Below are 16,939 nucleotides of genomic sequence, written 5' to 3' on the forward strand. Positions count from 1 at the left end.
GTCAAAAAGTCAGGCAGGAAATTCAATCTAGTTTGAACATGAAGTTGTTTTCAACTGTTCACTGACATGGGTGCAAAACTAGTCATTTTTTGGAGAACAAAAGCTATCATCGCACTTGCTGACCTAAGCCATCGTAGCAAAACTCTTTATATCAGTTGTCCAAAGCCATCAAGTGATACCGTTAAAGATCATCTCACATATGTCTAGGCTGTCCATGAGTGGTTTCCAAGTGATGGAAACTCCAATCAGAAGTAAGGCATGAGGATAGATCAATCAGGTGCAGAGAGTCAAAGGTGTCTGGATCACTGGAGTATCTCAGACTGTGAAAGCAAATAGTGTAAGAGGATACAAGACTGAACTCTCAGATGAGTGAACTTGCATTGTTGCAGTTGTTACTGAATTATTAAGCTTTCAGTTGTAAAGGAGGAGTGTTTTCACCTACTCATTGACTTATGTTCTTTTGCTAAAACTCGTACAACGTGTCCATTATTTTGTGGTGTGGATCTGAAATGTGGATCAGCATTCCATCAATAAATTCAGAAGGAATTTCACTTCTGTATTTTTCTCCTTAAAACATAACTGTCACGAACGCGGGATAAAAACGGACCCAAAAGCAGGACAGCTTAACAGAAACAGGATTTATTTACTTAAACACGAAACAGGACAAAGACAACAGCAGACAAAGACAACAGAGGATTCCGCGCTGCACAAGGCAACACGGCTCAACTAAATAATACAAATAATTAACAGACATGAGGGACAGGTGTGCAGAGGCGGGGAGGAAACGACAAGGGCGGGGCAGACACGTGAACACCGTACATGAACAAAAAGGCACATGGCCAAAGTCCGGGCAGAGTCCTGACAATAACACAAAATGTGAGAATTCTGCCATACTTGCTGAGATTGGCCAGAGATTTTTACACTCTTAAAAAGTTTAACACAGAGGTTCTTTACCTGGTCAGTAGAACATTTTCTCAAAAATGGTTGTACTGCATGTAGATTCAATGAAGCTTTTATATTAAAATAATTCTACAATTCAAAGAATGTTTTAGTGAGTGTGACTAGTGATCCCGGTGCCCTTACTTTTTGGAATTTCATCTTTATGTAGATGAAGCTGTAACACGTTTTGAATTGTCATGTTATGACATGTTTGATATGTTTGAACTGACATATTTTATCAAATAGTTTATTAAATTTGTAAAATAGTTAAAACTGAAATTAGAGAAAAACTGAAATACAAATTAGGGAGTTTTGCTTTTATAAATATTGTACACATATTTTCATAGCAAAATGTTTTTTGCTTATATAAATTGATACTGTGTTTGAAGATCCTGAAGGTGGTCTTGTTTAAACTTTTCTTGTTTTTCTTCTAAAAATGATTCTAAAAAGAAACATAAAATCTTATATTCAAAGAACACCATTGGGTTTATTTCAATGAATCCATCAAAATGGTTCTGTATGTTTTGTGATTCTATGTGATCTTAAAAATGTTCTTTGATGGCTTTTCATCAGGTAAAGGGTTTTTCATTGATGGCACATTTTCGTAGAGCAAAGGTTTTTTTTTTTTTTATTTTTGGAAAAAATATAAAAAAAACCTTTGCTCTAAGAAAATGTGCCATCAATGAAAAACCCATTATATTTTTAAAGTCTAAAGAACTGTTTGCTGCTACAAATGAATTTTTGTGCAATGGAAACAGTCTATGGATGTTAAAGGTTTAATCTTTTATTCCCATCTTTAAACTCTGACAATGAACCTTTATTTTTAGGAATGTAAGAAAACAGGGAATTTGAAACAGGGTTTCATAAGACATTTAATGAAAGGTTCTTTGGGGAACCAAAAACGGTTCTTCTACAATATTACTGTGAAAACCTTTTTTTAATTACATTTTTGGTTCTATATAGAAGCATTTCTTTTTAAGACTACACTCATGAGCAGGTTGTAGAAATCAGAGACAGCAAAACAGATTTGTTCATAACATGAGTTATATTTCTGTCTTTTTTTTTTTTTTTTGAAAAGGTGTTCTCAGAGGGATCGATGTGAACGAGCCAACGAGCCCTACCGTTTTGCAGCTACGCTGAGCCAGTGCATAAAAGCCACCGTGTATCCTGACAGCATTGCGGTTTCTGAACCCAGTGTACCGGTGAGAGATATTTCCTTTCCCATACAGTACACATTCACAGCTCTGAATTCTACTTTGTGTAATTATGATTTTCACATGAAGCATGTCTCAGCCTTATGAGAAATCCCTCCTATTGCACTGACGATCAGGCTCTTTTTAAAAGGCATGAAAAACAGATGTGGAGTGTGTAGCACTCTCTCTAGTGACTGTAAACACAAATTCAGATTCAGTCCGTATGGAGATGTGTTTATGGGCTGTTGCTCGCTTGCTTTTTTGGTTGAGCGGTAATGCGTGCTGTGGGTGGATGGGAGAGTTAGCGAGCGAGCGACGTGTAGGTGAAAGGTGCGTGTGTGGGTGAGATGCCAAAAAGTGCATGTGTGTAGGCTGATGTGGGGGGTTTGTTTGAGAGCCTGGTGTGTATTCAGCCACACAGAGGAAAGAGTCAATGTCTATGCTTTCTGTCTTTTTTTTTGTTGTAAAAGCTTTTCAAAGTGAATCACTCTCTTTTGCTTTCTCTCTGTTCTTCTTTCTTTGTCTCTTTCATACACAAACAAGTAGGTGGTTGTTAAATTTCTTGGGCTTTGAATATCAAAATTGCATTTAAAAAAAAAAACGACCATTTTGAAGTGTTGAGCGCCTAAACAGTGCATGCTAACGATATGTTTGCCTGTAAATGAGCTGTTTGGCTCTACTGCACTTCATAATACGACTAAAGGGTCACTGCTGCACCGATGGCAGGAAACCATCACCATGACAACAAAGCTCATCCGCTCCGGGTCCATGGGAATACGAAAAGCAGGAAAAAAAAACAATCAAATTACCTTTATTAAAAATTCTGGGTGTGATTAGCCAGCTCTGTGCATACACATGCACTAAAAGCAGCAGATACTGTAAGACAGCTAGGAATATCTTGCAGACTTTAATACAGCAGGCGAAAACTGCTGCAGACGGAAACAAGCAACTGGATGGATGGACCATGGTGCTCTACCATCCATAATATTTAAAATGACTGATTATATTATTAATCCTACCACAGACTGCATGAGGTGATTCAAGCAACCGTTAAAGGTCATTATATGTGATTCAAGCTACTTATATTATACACAAGCTATAGATAGTAGGTGCTGTAATCTGCTGAAAAGATTTTTAGCATTGTGGAAAGACCGAAATTGGATTCTTGATTCGACAATGAACAAATGAATAAATAAATACATGAATAAATAAATAACTAAAACATGGTGGCATTTCAAACACAGAGTTGTTGGCCACCAGAATAATGGATTCCCATCTCATTGTGTGAAGCACACACATTATAAAATCAGTAATTATCAGCTCTCTGGCTCCTGTTGCTAGAGCACTAGTTAGACAGACGTGACCGTGCCTAAGGTTTTGGGGTAATTAGCTGCTTTATGGACATTCTTCTGCACAGGAAGTCCAGATGAAAAGGGCACGCGAAGTGTGTGCGACAGGTAGGATGGTTAATCAGGGCTTGTTGGTAAGACATGCGAGTTCTGAGAATCTGACCTGGGTCCTCGGCATGAGGCTCTAGACAAGCTGAACAATGAAAAACTTCAAACAGGGAGGTAAAATGGAAAGCGGGTAGGGCGATCTTTACAAATGTCAACTCAGTCATTACTGCCGGAGCAGTGTTTGAACCCCCACCACACACACACACACACACACACACACTTAGTCCACAGAACTGGAAATGTTTATATATATATATTATGTATGTAGAGAGAGAGAGAGAGAGAGAGAGAGAGAGAGCTCCAGCATCTGTGACTGTTCCCCAGAGAATGACTTCAAAAACCTTTTTTTTTCGAGAAGTGAGAGAGAAGTTCAAGAAGCTGATAGATTTTGTCAGATGTCCATTTTCATCCGTTTTGAAAAAAAGAAAAGGAAAAAAGAAAAAGAAAAAGGAAACAGCCTTTCTGGCACCTTTTATAGTGCCTGCTCACCTGCATCTGAGGCTACGAGTTGGCTGACAGTTTGTGCCACTGCCGTATGCTCAAGCCATCTGCTGTGTACCTGATGAAGCTTGATTGAAAACACCTCAGTGTTAATACTGTAGTATCTATTCTCAGACTCTTTTCCTCTGCTGCCTCTGTGTTCAGCTGCTGGTGAAGGTGACTGATGTTCCTGATCTCTCAGCTGGAATCACCTGCGCCTTTGGGAACCTGACTGAAGTAGAAGGGACGGTGAATGGAAATCAGATCCTGTGCTTCTCTCCCGCTGCTAAAGATGTCCCCATCATTCCTACTGATCAAGGTACTGCTACAGTACTACTAAAAGTCTAGTCTCTTTATAATAATCTCTACTTCTTTTCCTTTGTTTTTATCTGCAGTTTACTAAACAAATTCAACTTCATCTTTATCCCTCAAACGTGCTTCATATCCCTCCATCTGTTAGTTCTTTCTTTTTACCATTTCCTCTCTACTCCCTCTTTTCCCAGGGGGTGTGGCTTTGGCTAAGCTCTCTTCTAGATGTTCTATTAATAGAGCCTCTCAGACGCGTGCTCCACTGCCTTCTAATGAGAGCTTCATTCAGCAGGGCTCTGTGCTCTCACGCCCATCGATTCCACACACACACACACACACACGCACACACACACACACACACACACACACACACACAAACACACACATGCTGCAGCTCTAATGAGCTTAAACTGACCTCAGGTCAACCTCGGGGCCGGAGCCATGCGCTCACCCACACTTACACCTATTACAGGTGATATTTGTTGCCATTTTTCTTGTGCACACTTCAGTATAAGAGACAACGGGAGCTGTGTGTAGAGATGTGAACATGAGCTGGAAGTAAAAGGCAGTTTGGATTGAAAATAAATACAAGGAGAGAGAAGTATATTTAGAGGTTCTATTCGAGAAAGTACGGCTCATTTGGTGTCAGAAACAAAAGGTCTTTTTTCTTCCCCGTGACACTGATGAAACTCTGATACTGATAGATCTCAAGTCCGGGGTTTTGTCCACTGCTCGTTTTAATAAAATGAAGCTCGGCAGATGAGCATGAGCTCGCTAATTAGTCATGCTCTGTCACACGCTACCTCCTGATCAAAGGTAGACGGTCATGACAGACACCTGTATGAGGCAGCCACCATCTGAGTAATCCCACAAGTTTTCAGGGTAAATGACAGCACTGTTTACCCACAATCCTCTACTTCCCGCAGGGGGCACAGCCCAATCAGTGAAAGCCCTCAGGTAAATGTCATCTAAACCTCATATTTCCCCTCTGTCTCCTTCAGACGCATTAGGCAGTATAGATTATTAACCATCACCCAGGAACATCGATCATGCACAGATTTAATAGCTCAGGGGCCAGGCGTATCGGGCTTGTGGAGCTGGCGGGGGTGGATGACTGATATTTCCTGTTTAGATCTATTTTCCAAACAAAAAATATCTGCTTATGGGAATTACCAAGAAAGACACTCCTGAAATGTAATAAAAATAATCCAGTACCTCTGCATGTGTTATAAAAAAAACGCAGAAGAAAGCAGAGAGAGCAGGTGTGAAGGATAGCTTGGGGTCACAGCTGACTCCTACACACGGTATGCCAGCCGAATTTGTGCCCAATCGCTCATCCGAGTGTGAGGAGCTGGCTGCTTATTGAACGTTTTTAACATTTTCAATGCCTTGCCAAATGAGACGGAGCTGGCTGCGTTCTGTGCCGATGGCAGCAGCTTTGCTGGCTCTTCACTCATAGCTGCGGCCCACAGACACCATCTCACATCAACACAGGCACTCTGCACCACTGTATCAAACCTCACATGTGCTCTGTAGGTACAGGGCACTGGGAAGCAGAGTGAAGCGGTTTGTAGCCATATGCCTCACAGTGTGAATAGCAGACAAAGTAAAAAATTATCTGGGGAAAGAAAATAGAAATGTAGCCTTTATGTATACAGAGGAAAAAAAGGGAAGTGTTGAACTAACACATATAGAGGTGTTCAATTCAGTTGAGACCAGCAGGACATGCCAAAAACTAATTCTTTGGCTGTGTATTTAAAGATATGTGATTTACATGCCATGAGGTTTCACTTTGCATTCTGTCTGTCTGTCTGTCTGTCTCAGACTGGTCTGGGGTGGAGCTCAGGCTGAATTCGAAGGAAACAGGTCAAATGCTGATCAGCACTGAGGTTAAATTCTACAACTGCAGTGTACACCAGCTGTGAGTATCATTAAACCCTTATCATTACATCTATACACTGTCCAAAAAGCCAACTGTGAATTTATACTTATTTCCTTCCTGGTACTGTAGCAGATTTGCATTTGTTAATTTTTCAGCTGAAGTGACTCTTAGTTCTAGAGACAGGATACAACTGAGCAGTTTATGGTTAAGGTTAAGCTTAGCAGAGCTGGGATTTGAATTCAAAACCTTCCGAGCTCAAAGGCTTGAGTAACCACCTGCTCTTGAATGAACATGTACCGAACGACAAATAGCAGTGTCAACACAAATTACTCACTGTTTTAGTGATATGTACTCAGTGATCATTTTTTGTGTCACAAATCAGTGAGTAGAGACTGATGCATTACAATTCAACAATACAGCAAAAGCAAAGCAGAAAAAAAAAATCTAAATCAAGAGATAGAGCAAGATGAAAACACAAGTGTGGGTCAGGTGATGAACAAATAAGGTGGACTAGGCAAAAATAAAGTCATGGATCGATAAGTCAGGCAGCAATCAAGAACAACAACAACCAAAAAAAATCAAAGGCTTCGTAAATGATGACCTGTTTGGCACAAATTGATTTGAAATTGTTTGCTTCACAGTGATATAATGAGTCTATGTTATAGTGTGTGTGTGTGTGTGTGTGTGTGTGTGTGTGTGTGTGTGTGTGTGTGTGCGCGCATGCACGCATGCATGTGTGGTTACATGTCAGGCATCTGGGAGCAAGATGGCTGCCTTGGTTTCTGGGAAGTACCAAGTTCAGTATAGTTCAGAGAGGCCATCTTTGTAAGCCCCAGTGTATTCTGGGAAGCAGAGTTTGAGTTGACATTAAACTTAACAATAAGTGTTAAAATATACATAAAAACTATCCACTTCTTTTTAAATGTGAACATAAAGTAACTCTTTATCATTCTCACGTTTGCTGAAAATGTTGTTTACACACAGTCGTGTAAAATAATCACTCTGCATATTATTGTTTATTGTTAAAGCTCCTTTGACATCTTTGTGTATTTGTATCTGCTGTGTGTGTTACATTGCTGCTGGTCAGTGGTGACAGCATGGACTCATTGCAGCTTTGTAACCTTGACTCTGGCTACACGACAGAGAGTTTGGATGTGATGCGTAAAAGGGCCATTAGTAAGCACTTCCCAGCTGAAGAACATTGTGTGCATACTGAGTAATGGCTTGTGTTTAGTATTGTGGGTTTAGTATTGTGAAGCTGTAAGTGAGTGCCTACTGATGGACATGCCTACTGGTTTTGCATACTTAACCACTACCCTAGGCATAACACAACCGTTTTTATTTACATAGTGTCACTGCACATTCTTACACACACTGCCACTTTACTGATGACTTTAATTATAGCCACTGTACGTTTATTTTATAAACTCAACACTTAACACTTCCAAACTGCTCATCTTAAACTGCTCATTCATTGTGGGGCAGTCGTGGCCTAATGGTTAGACTGTTTGACTCCTAACCGTGAGATTGTGGGTTCGAGTCTCGGGCCGGAAACGACTGAGGTGCCCTTAAGCAAGGCACCGAACCCCCGTCAACTGCTCCTCGGGCGCCGCAGCATAAATGGCTGCCCACTGCTCCGGGTGTGTGTTCACTGCTGTGTGTGCGCACTTTGGATGGGTTAAATGCAGAGAACGAATTCTGAGTATGGGTCACCATACTTAGAAGTATGTCACGTCACTTTCACTTAAATATCAAACAGTTTCAACCTGTCAATATTTCTTAGAAAGTTTATCTGTACACAAATATGCATTAATTGTTTCTTCTTTGTGAGTATTTGTGAGTCTGTTGTGCACTTCGAGTCTATGCTGCTCTTGTGTGAAGTCTTAGTCTTCCCTGTTGCTCCGGTGTTGTGGCTGGTGTGACACCACATTTCTCTTTGGGGATTAGTAATATAATAGTTTACACTCCACTTAAATCTTTTCAACTCTACTCTATTCCACTACACCCTACTACATTTGACTCTAACCAACTCTATTTCATTCAACTCTACTCTACTCCACTTTACTCAACTCTATTTCATTCTACTCTATTCTCCTCTGCTCTGCTCATCTCTACTCCACTATACACAACTCTTTTCCACTCTACTCTATTTTACTCCTCTACTTGATTCTACTCTATTCCACTCTACTCAATTTCATTCAGCTCTACTCTTCTCAACTGTATTCCACTATACTAAAGTCTATTCCGCTTTACTCTATACCACTCCATTCTATGATTTTCTACTCTGTTTGTCCGACTCTACTCTATTTTACTATACTCAACTCCATTCACCTGTACTCAACTTGCTTTACTTATACTCTATTGAACTCTATTGCACTAGACTTCACTTAACTCAAGTCTACTCTACTCGTCCCGACTTTGCTCTACTCAACTCCACTCAATTCTGCTCAGCAACACTCAAGTCTACTCTACTACTATTGTACTCTAGTACTTTCTAGTTAACTCTATTCTATGCTACCCTACTCTGCTCTACTGTATTGTAGTGTAGTTTACTGTACTCTACTCACACTGTTGGGGTTGCAGTAAATTGCTTAGAGACCTGGCTAGTATGCGCATTATGTTCTTTTGCCATGTTTGGCTTTGGCCCATGCTATTAATAAAAGCATCCATTAAAGCTAATGCCATCAGATTGCTTGACATTTCTCCAGTGCAGGAGCGGAATTTTGTGCCTCTAAGTGGGCTGTTCGTATCCCGCTCACGTGTCTGTGGTGTGTGGTGCAGTCTGTGGAAAGCAGATGCTCTTCCGCACCAGAGATGAAAGAGCTCGATTGGCTGGAAGCTTCCTGAAATGACAGAGGAGTCGAATGACCACAGTAGGAGATGACTGGCTTGGTTTTTAATGCTTTTATTGTTCAGCACCCATGTCTCCACTTTTAGCCCCTCCGTCACCCCGATTATCTGCATCCACCCTTAAGCCATTCATTCTCCTAGTTCCATGGCTGACAAACATCCCAACAGATCTGGAACTAATCAAACAAACTCTCTCTATCCCATGCCCTAAGTAATCCCTCAAATAGACACAAATACACACATACACACATCCCTTTGCCCTCCCGGTGTGTCTCACCAGCTGCCTCTCTGTGCCCATGTCTAAGGGGGATTATGGGTACAGTGGAGCAGAATGATTCTTCCTGGGTGGCATGGAATTACGTCTCATCTTATCACTCTTTGACTCAGCCTAAGTGCTTGGCAGGTTCAGCCTTCCCACCATCCTCTCTTCCTCCTCTTACACTCCCCAGATATAAATCCCTTAAATTGTTTCTCGGAGGCATCGAACAGGCCACTGAGATGTTGGATCCTTCCTCAGGAACATATGCACAACAGAGCGCTCCGTTGCTTCATTATTGATTAACATGTCAGCAGAAACTAACATTCCATAAACAGGTCATATTTTGCATACTAATGAGAGAAGCTCGATTGTCCTGAAGACACTCCTGTAAAAGATACTTAATAAAGTAAAATTTTTGTTTGCTTCATCAATCTGTGTCTTATACTGGACACTTTAAAGTGAAACCTCTGTACAAATGAGATTAGAGCCTAGCTTTATGTATTATGGACAGCTGACATTTCATGAGTGGATAACTTGTTCCCCTTCCTCCATCATAAATGTGCTGATTGGTTCCTCTCCTGGAGGATCTCTGAGTCAACAGTAGGCATGTGAATACACACACACACACACACACACACACGAACGCGCTATGTAAGTAGAAGTTCAGAATTCTATATTGGGTCATTTCGATTGTGTTCTAGCTACAAGGTGGGAAAAAATACGTTTTCCTAATTTTATAGCAATATGCTTACCAGTTAAGCCTGATGAATGATGTATAGTTTCCTCCTCAAAGTGAACTGTATAGACAGTATTACAGATTTAACAAGCTAGCATATCTGTCTGGGAGGGGCACAGTGACTTGGATTGGGCATGGTGGCTTGAAGTCTTCTGGGATAAGCTCCAGTTTCCCTGTGACCCTGTGTAGAATAAGATGGATGGATGGATGGATGTATATGACTGTATGATAATTAAAAAAAATTGTAAATACAGGATAACTCATTTAAAGGTTAAATAGTGTTGCTTTGTTTACTGCTGATACTGTGTGCACAATGAACATGAAGAATTAAAGCGACGTTCCCAAGTGGGAATTTCGAGTTGAAGCTGACTTTTTATTTTTCTTGGGAATTTAATCAGATGCAGCTTATGTTCCTAGTGAGCTTGCAATAGTGAACTGTGCAATACCAATGTGCTTGTGTCATAATGCATCATGAACATGTCATATTTAGTCTAGAGAAGTTTAAACGAGGTTTAAAATGAGTGGTAAAAAAGTAAGAAATAGTTGATTGAGCTCTTTTTGATTTTTTCAATGCATTTTATTTTGGCTGATTTGTAAAACTCACAATGTAGTCTGCAGCCTCGTTTTTGTTGCCGCTTTGTTTCTGCTTACATCTCATCTAATGTCAATATAGTCCAATCTTTTGAAGTAGGCTCTCACTCACTTAGGAAACAGCACTGCTTCAAAGCCACAGTTTTATAGACTTGACCCTCCAGCGTTCATCTCGTTCTGCACAGGTTGTCCTTCCAAACTCATCTCTCTTAGCATCAGTGCACTGATGTTTATTACAGATCAATACTAATTTGTCTTTGTAATTCTGCACTTTCATAGAGATGCTTTGAATCTCTTTACAGTTAAGGATGGTGCTTCAGAGAATTGACCATATGCTGAGCTGGTAGATTTATTCATATAACACATGAGATAGTGTACACTGCGTTGGAGTTAGTCATAAATAATGTGCAAAGAACAAAAACATCAACTACTTTCTAATGAATGTTAAATGAATAGTCAAAGAAGTTTATTGCTTGGGACAATGATTTAATTATTTAAAATTTGCAAAATCCCAGCAAGGACATAACAGAAGGTGAGTGGGATATGAATATTTGAGCACTTTCCTGTGGGGCTACACAAAGCAACGGCAGTCTGCTGGGGGTTTTTTTTCAGCATACTCTTGGTACTTTTGGTTTGAGATGGATTGATGCTTTTACACCGCATATAATTAAACAAAACAAAACAAAAAAAGCCTGGCAAAGGGCGGCTGGAAACATACTCTCATTAATTAAGCTCATAAATTTTAATATTTACAGAAATTATAAGAAAAAAGATACTTCAACTTTTTGAAATCTGAAGAAAATAACACCAGAGTTCTGAGCAGAGAACATAAATGAAAAATATTTTGTATATCACATTCAGAGATGATATGGTCTGAATATTTAGAATTTATGCAGCACTACAGCTCTGTCCTTTCAGTTGTGATTTTTTTTGTAGCTTGAATCTACAAAAACAATCAGGACCCTGTGTTCTCACTGAGGTGTTCTCACCTGTGCAAATAAACCACACCGCAGGGGAAAACACGCCAGGGCTCAAAGGACAGATTCAAATGGTCTAACCGCTGTATGTGAAAGCACCATTCCTGATTCTTTCTTTTTTTTAAAAGTACACCTCAAGTAAGAAAGCAAGGAAGTCTGACAGATGTAGTGAAAACTCTAATTAAACTTTTCTTTCACGTGTGTCTTTAGGTGTCTGTCTTGTGTAACCAGTTCCTTTCGGTGCCACTGGTGCAAGTACCGAAACCTGTGTACACATGATCCGTCTAGCTGCTCTTTCCAGGAGGGACGGGTCAATGCATCAGAGGTACACACACACACACACACACACACACACACACACACACACACACACACACACACACACACACACAAAGACACACACACAAAGACACACACACAAAGACACACACACACACACAAAGACTCAAACACACAAAGACACACACACAAAGACACACACACACAAAGACACACACACGCACAAAGACACACACCCATGCACCAACATGCTCAATCACACATACAGATACACACAGACACACACACTCATACACTCACTCAAACAAACTCTCTCTCTCTCACACACACACACACTCACTCACTCACTCACTCACTCACACACACTCACTCACTCACCCACACACACATACACACGCATGCACTCACATGCTCACACACACATACAGATACACACACAGACTCAATCTCACTAAAACACACTCATTCACTCACTCAAACACACATACACACACCCACAAGCAACACTTATGCACATGCACACACACAAACTAATATTTTTCTGCATTATCTCATGTTTCCAGTAATTATGACTGCAGACCGTTTTAATAAGAACTTGAGCGAGGGTGTCTGGAGATAATAGTTAAACGATAATAAGAAGGTAATTGCAGTATAATGGCACATTGCCCTATTTGCAGAATCTCTTATGTAAGTAGCTAAAAGTGTTGCACACTTACAGTCTGAACCCATGCACAGCATGCAGGATTGTTTCCGAGTTCATCTTGAGCCGAGCACGCTTGTTCACTGCACTGCTACTTTGTGATTGCCGCACACAAAAGACTCGCAATTCCAGTTAAAATCGCTCACATTTCTGCTAACAAAAGATAAACAACATACAAAACGGACAATGATTTGATAAGATTGTTATGCATAATGACTACAAGAGGAGGGTTGTTTTTATTATTTATTTTAACCACATAATCTTTACATAAAAGCACTTTATATGTGAATCTTAAACATTGTGTACAGACTACAAATCCACTGTAGACTGTTAAAGCTGAAATAGACAGGTTTGGTGTGTGGAAATATTTACACACTATAATTTCAATGCAGTCAGGATTAGGAACGAACACATCAGAGGGACAGCTCAGGTTGGCTGTTTTGGGGACAAGGACAGAGAGGATAGATTGAGATGGTTTGGACATGTGCAGAGGACGGAGATGGTTATATTGGTAATAGGATGTTGGCGAGGAAAAATATGGATGTGTTAATAGAGGACATGAAGGTAATTGGTGCGAGAGTAGCGGATGCTGAGGATTGAGTTAAGTGGAAACTGATGATTAGCTGCAGCGACCCCTAATGGGAAAAGCCGAAAGTAGAAGAAAAAGAATTTCAAAGCAGTGCATCAACAAACTACAGAGTAACTAATTAGATCAAGAATGTAAAGTCATTTTAGCCATATTGGAGGCCACATTATACCTAATGCCAAATGAGCAAGATCAAAAAAAAAAATCTGTTAAAACACAGTAACACATCTGTCAGGTAAATGTAGACGCTCTAAGTGGACGTAAGTGCAGACTTTATTTACAAAGTGTAAAAGGAACAAACAATGACGCACAAACTAAAATAGCCAAGCAGACCTTGTCTGAACTAGGTGCAAAAATGGATGATGACGCAACAAACAAGGTGCGGCGTCTATAGAAGCTAGACAAAGAAACCCCCCGAAACACAGGATCTAAAAAACAGGTGCTCATCAGGGCACAACAGGACACAGGGAGAGGATAAGTGGCGAGATCATTTGGTGTGTGAGAGCTGATGGGTGATGCGCTCCTGTCTCTGTTTCAGCCTAACCATGACAACACCACAATATCTCCTCTTTACTGTGTTTATTTATTGCATTTAAAAAAGTAAAAGAAAAAAAACACACTGATCAGTCGCGTCATTATATCCACAGACAGGTGAAGTGAATGATATTGATTATCTCACAGTGGCACTTTCAAGGGGTGGGATATATTAGAAAGCAAGTGAACAGTCTCAAAGTCTCTTGAAGCTGACACCCAATGTTGACACTCTTTTGTCACGCAGATGAGGATGAGGTTCACTTTTGAGTCTGGTTCCTCTCAAGGTTCCTTCCTCATATCATCTGAAAGCCACAGGCTTGCTCATTAGGGATAAATGCCATCAATAGAGATAATCTTTTACATTTACATTTACACTGAAGCAAATGGCGGACGTCCTTATCCAGAGCAATGCACATGAATACATTAACACTGGTTCACTAGGTTATAAACCATCAACCTAAAAGTCAGTAAATATAAAAGCTAAAAGTTCAGTATATATATTGCAGACGTATACAATAAATTTGCTGTAAAAGTCTATCAGTGTTTTTTAGTTTTCTATCGAAGAACGTCAAGTATTAGCACATCAGTCATCATTCCTGTAGCTATGTGTGTTGCTCTATTTCGCCATCTAAATTTTGCCAGATATTATAAAATGAGGTTCCCTTTTGAGTCTGGTTTCTTCGTCTTCCATCTAAGGGAGTTTTTCCTCATCACAGTCACCTCAGGCTTGTTCATTGGGGATAAATGCAAACACATTTAAATATAAGTCTAATATTAACCTTGAACTTTTGTATTATATTTCTTGTGTTCCGTAAAGCTGCTTTGAGACAATGTCCATTGTTAAAAGTACTATACAAATAAAATTGAATTAAATTGAATGTAACGTCTTGGACATGTCCATAACATATGCAGCAGAGTTGCAGCAGTCTGTCACATCACATGTGGGATCTATGCCAGCTTTAATCTAAGAAAGTCTGACTTCAATCCAATGTAAAAATGGTGTACATGCCGCTTTACTTTAACAAAAACTGTAAATATACAGCAAAAATTTTTATCAAGCAAAACAAACAAATCTGATTGGGATGAGTATTAAATAATCCATTAGAGAGGCTCAACTGTAATTTTTAGTTATTTAATTTTTTTTGGTAACTGATGCTAGTGGAGGCAAATCCTTTAGCTATTGGGACTGTCTGTGAATGTGTTGGTGCATATGTGTGTGTGTGTGTGTGTGTGTGTGTGTCTGGAGTGGAAAAGACTATTCTTGGATTCTTTGATTCTTGGTATCAGCTGCTAATTACTCATGAGGAGAGGGCGAGTGTGTGTGTGTTTACCACTTGACAGGTTCTAACGTAGCACATTAATCAACTGAACACCTGCAAGCTTGCACACACACACACACACACACACACACACACACACAAGCACATATATAAGAGAGCATATGACAGTCACAAAGCCTCAATTGAAATGTCTCGTTGTCTCACACTCACTTTTTTGCACTATTGCTGTTATTGGCAAGTCTCTCCCCTGAGTGCTGTGGTCCAGTAGATTTAAACAACGATTAAGTGCCAGGCTACAGAGGAATGATGTGGACATACACACACATACACACACACACAGACACACACATACACACACGATTTTATGTTGTTTCCTTAGTCTTTGTGTTGTCTGAATGTGAGTGTTTTTTCATTTGTTGGTGTTTTATGTTGTGTACTTTTAGGACTGTCCTCAGCTGGTACGCTCTGAGGAGATTCTGATCCCAGCCGGAGAAGTAAAGCCTATCACGCTAAAGGCCCGGAACCTTCCACAGCCACAGTCGGGTCAACGTGGCTACGAGTGTGTGCTGCACATCCAGGGGGTCAGCCACCGAGTCACAGCTCTGCGCTTCAACAGCTCCAGTGTACAGTGCCAGAACAGCTCGGTATGACACACACACACACACCGTGCAATATAGTACCCTATAGAGACGGCTCCTAATGACTGCACCTGCATAGAGCGCATGGCATTAAAATCCCTCCAACATACCGCTACGTCAGCAGTTCCTTTGTTTTCTCTCTCTTTCATTTGAGACCATGCTGAATTAAAGTAGAGCTACTACACCTACTATAGCCTAAATTAGAACATCGATCAAACGAACAGTTTCATAGAGCTAAACAATAAATCATATTTAATCAAATGATTCTTTTTATACATTCAGTATTTAATTAACCCCAATCAGCTGAGTGAACAAGATCAAGTGCCGTTTAACTGAAAGTGACTCTGACTGTGTTTTTAGCATTTAAAATTTTACTACAATAATACTTGTAAAGGGGGGCACGGTGGCTTAATGGTTAGCACTAAGTTTGCATGTTCTCCCCGTGCCTCGGGGGTTTCCTCCGGGTACTCCAGTTTCCTCGCCCGGTCCAAAGACATGCATGGTAGGTTGATTGGCATCTCTGGAAAATTGTCCGTAGTGTGTGATTGCGTGAGTGAATGAGAGTGTGTGTGTGCCCTGCGATGGGTTGGCACTCCGTCCAGGGTGTATCCTGCCTTGATGCCCGATGACGCCTGAGATCCGAGACCCGTGACCCGAAATCAAATCAAATCTTATAACGTGCAGTGCAGACACACAGCTAAGATTATGGAGTCTCCCTCAAGCTGACTTATTTTTATAATCATTTGCATCTCAGTCCGATCGCTACAAGATTTCACCAAAATATTCAAGACTATTCCAATTTTACACCCAACACCCACATACACACACACACACCCCCCCACTTACCCACACACACACATACATGCACACACAAGCTAAAAAGTATTCCACACTGAGATGAGTTGTCTTTCTGAGTCTTTGTGTCTTTGAATAAGTCCTAGCTAAAGAGAAGAGTCTATTACGCAGGTCCATAGTATTGTAGAAAAAGCACTAGAAAGATAACTACTCACTTCACATTCACTATTTTTACACCTCTCTCTCTCTCTCTCTCTCTCTCTCTCTCTCCATGCAGTATCTTTATGAGGGTATGAGGATTAGTGAGCTGCCAGTAGATTTCTCTGTGGTGTGGAACGGCAACTTCATCATCGATAATCCTGAGAACATTCGAGGTAACCCTCCTACAGAGCTCCCCTTTGAACTCTGCCTTTTGTTACAGTATAGCGCGCACACACACACACACACAGACACA

The 16,939-nt window shown here is 40.4% G+C and overlaps 1 protein-coding gene across 1 annotated transcript in view; it reads left to right on the forward strand.

The window, feature by feature from the left end:
• The window catches only part of plxna2 (plexin A2), a 207,192-nt gene that overhangs the window by 122,756 nt on the left and 67,497 nt on the right, over positions 1-16,939 (forward strand). The window contains exons 6-11 of the mRNA XM_060894004.1: positions 2,018-2,141; positions 4,235-4,388; positions 6,203-6,299; positions 11,884-11,998; positions 15,496-15,696; positions 16,763-16,859. Coding sequence (XP_060749987.1) covers positions 2,018-2,141; positions 4,235-4,388; positions 6,203-6,299; positions 11,884-11,998; positions 15,496-15,696; positions 16,763-16,859 — 788 coding nt within the window. The remainder of the gene's footprint in view (positions 1-2,017; positions 2,142-4,234; positions 4,389-6,202; positions 6,300-11,883; positions 11,999-15,495; positions 15,697-16,762; positions 16,860-16,939) is intronic.

Source organism: Tachysurus vachellii, chromosome 19 (genome assembly GCF_030014155.1).
Source record: "Tachysurus vachellii isolate PV-2020 chromosome 19, HZAU_Pvac_v1, whole genome shotgun sequence".
In the NCBI taxonomy this organism is placed as follows: domain Eukaryota; kingdom Metazoa; phylum Chordata; class Actinopteri; order Siluriformes; family Bagridae; genus Tachysurus; species Tachysurus vachellii.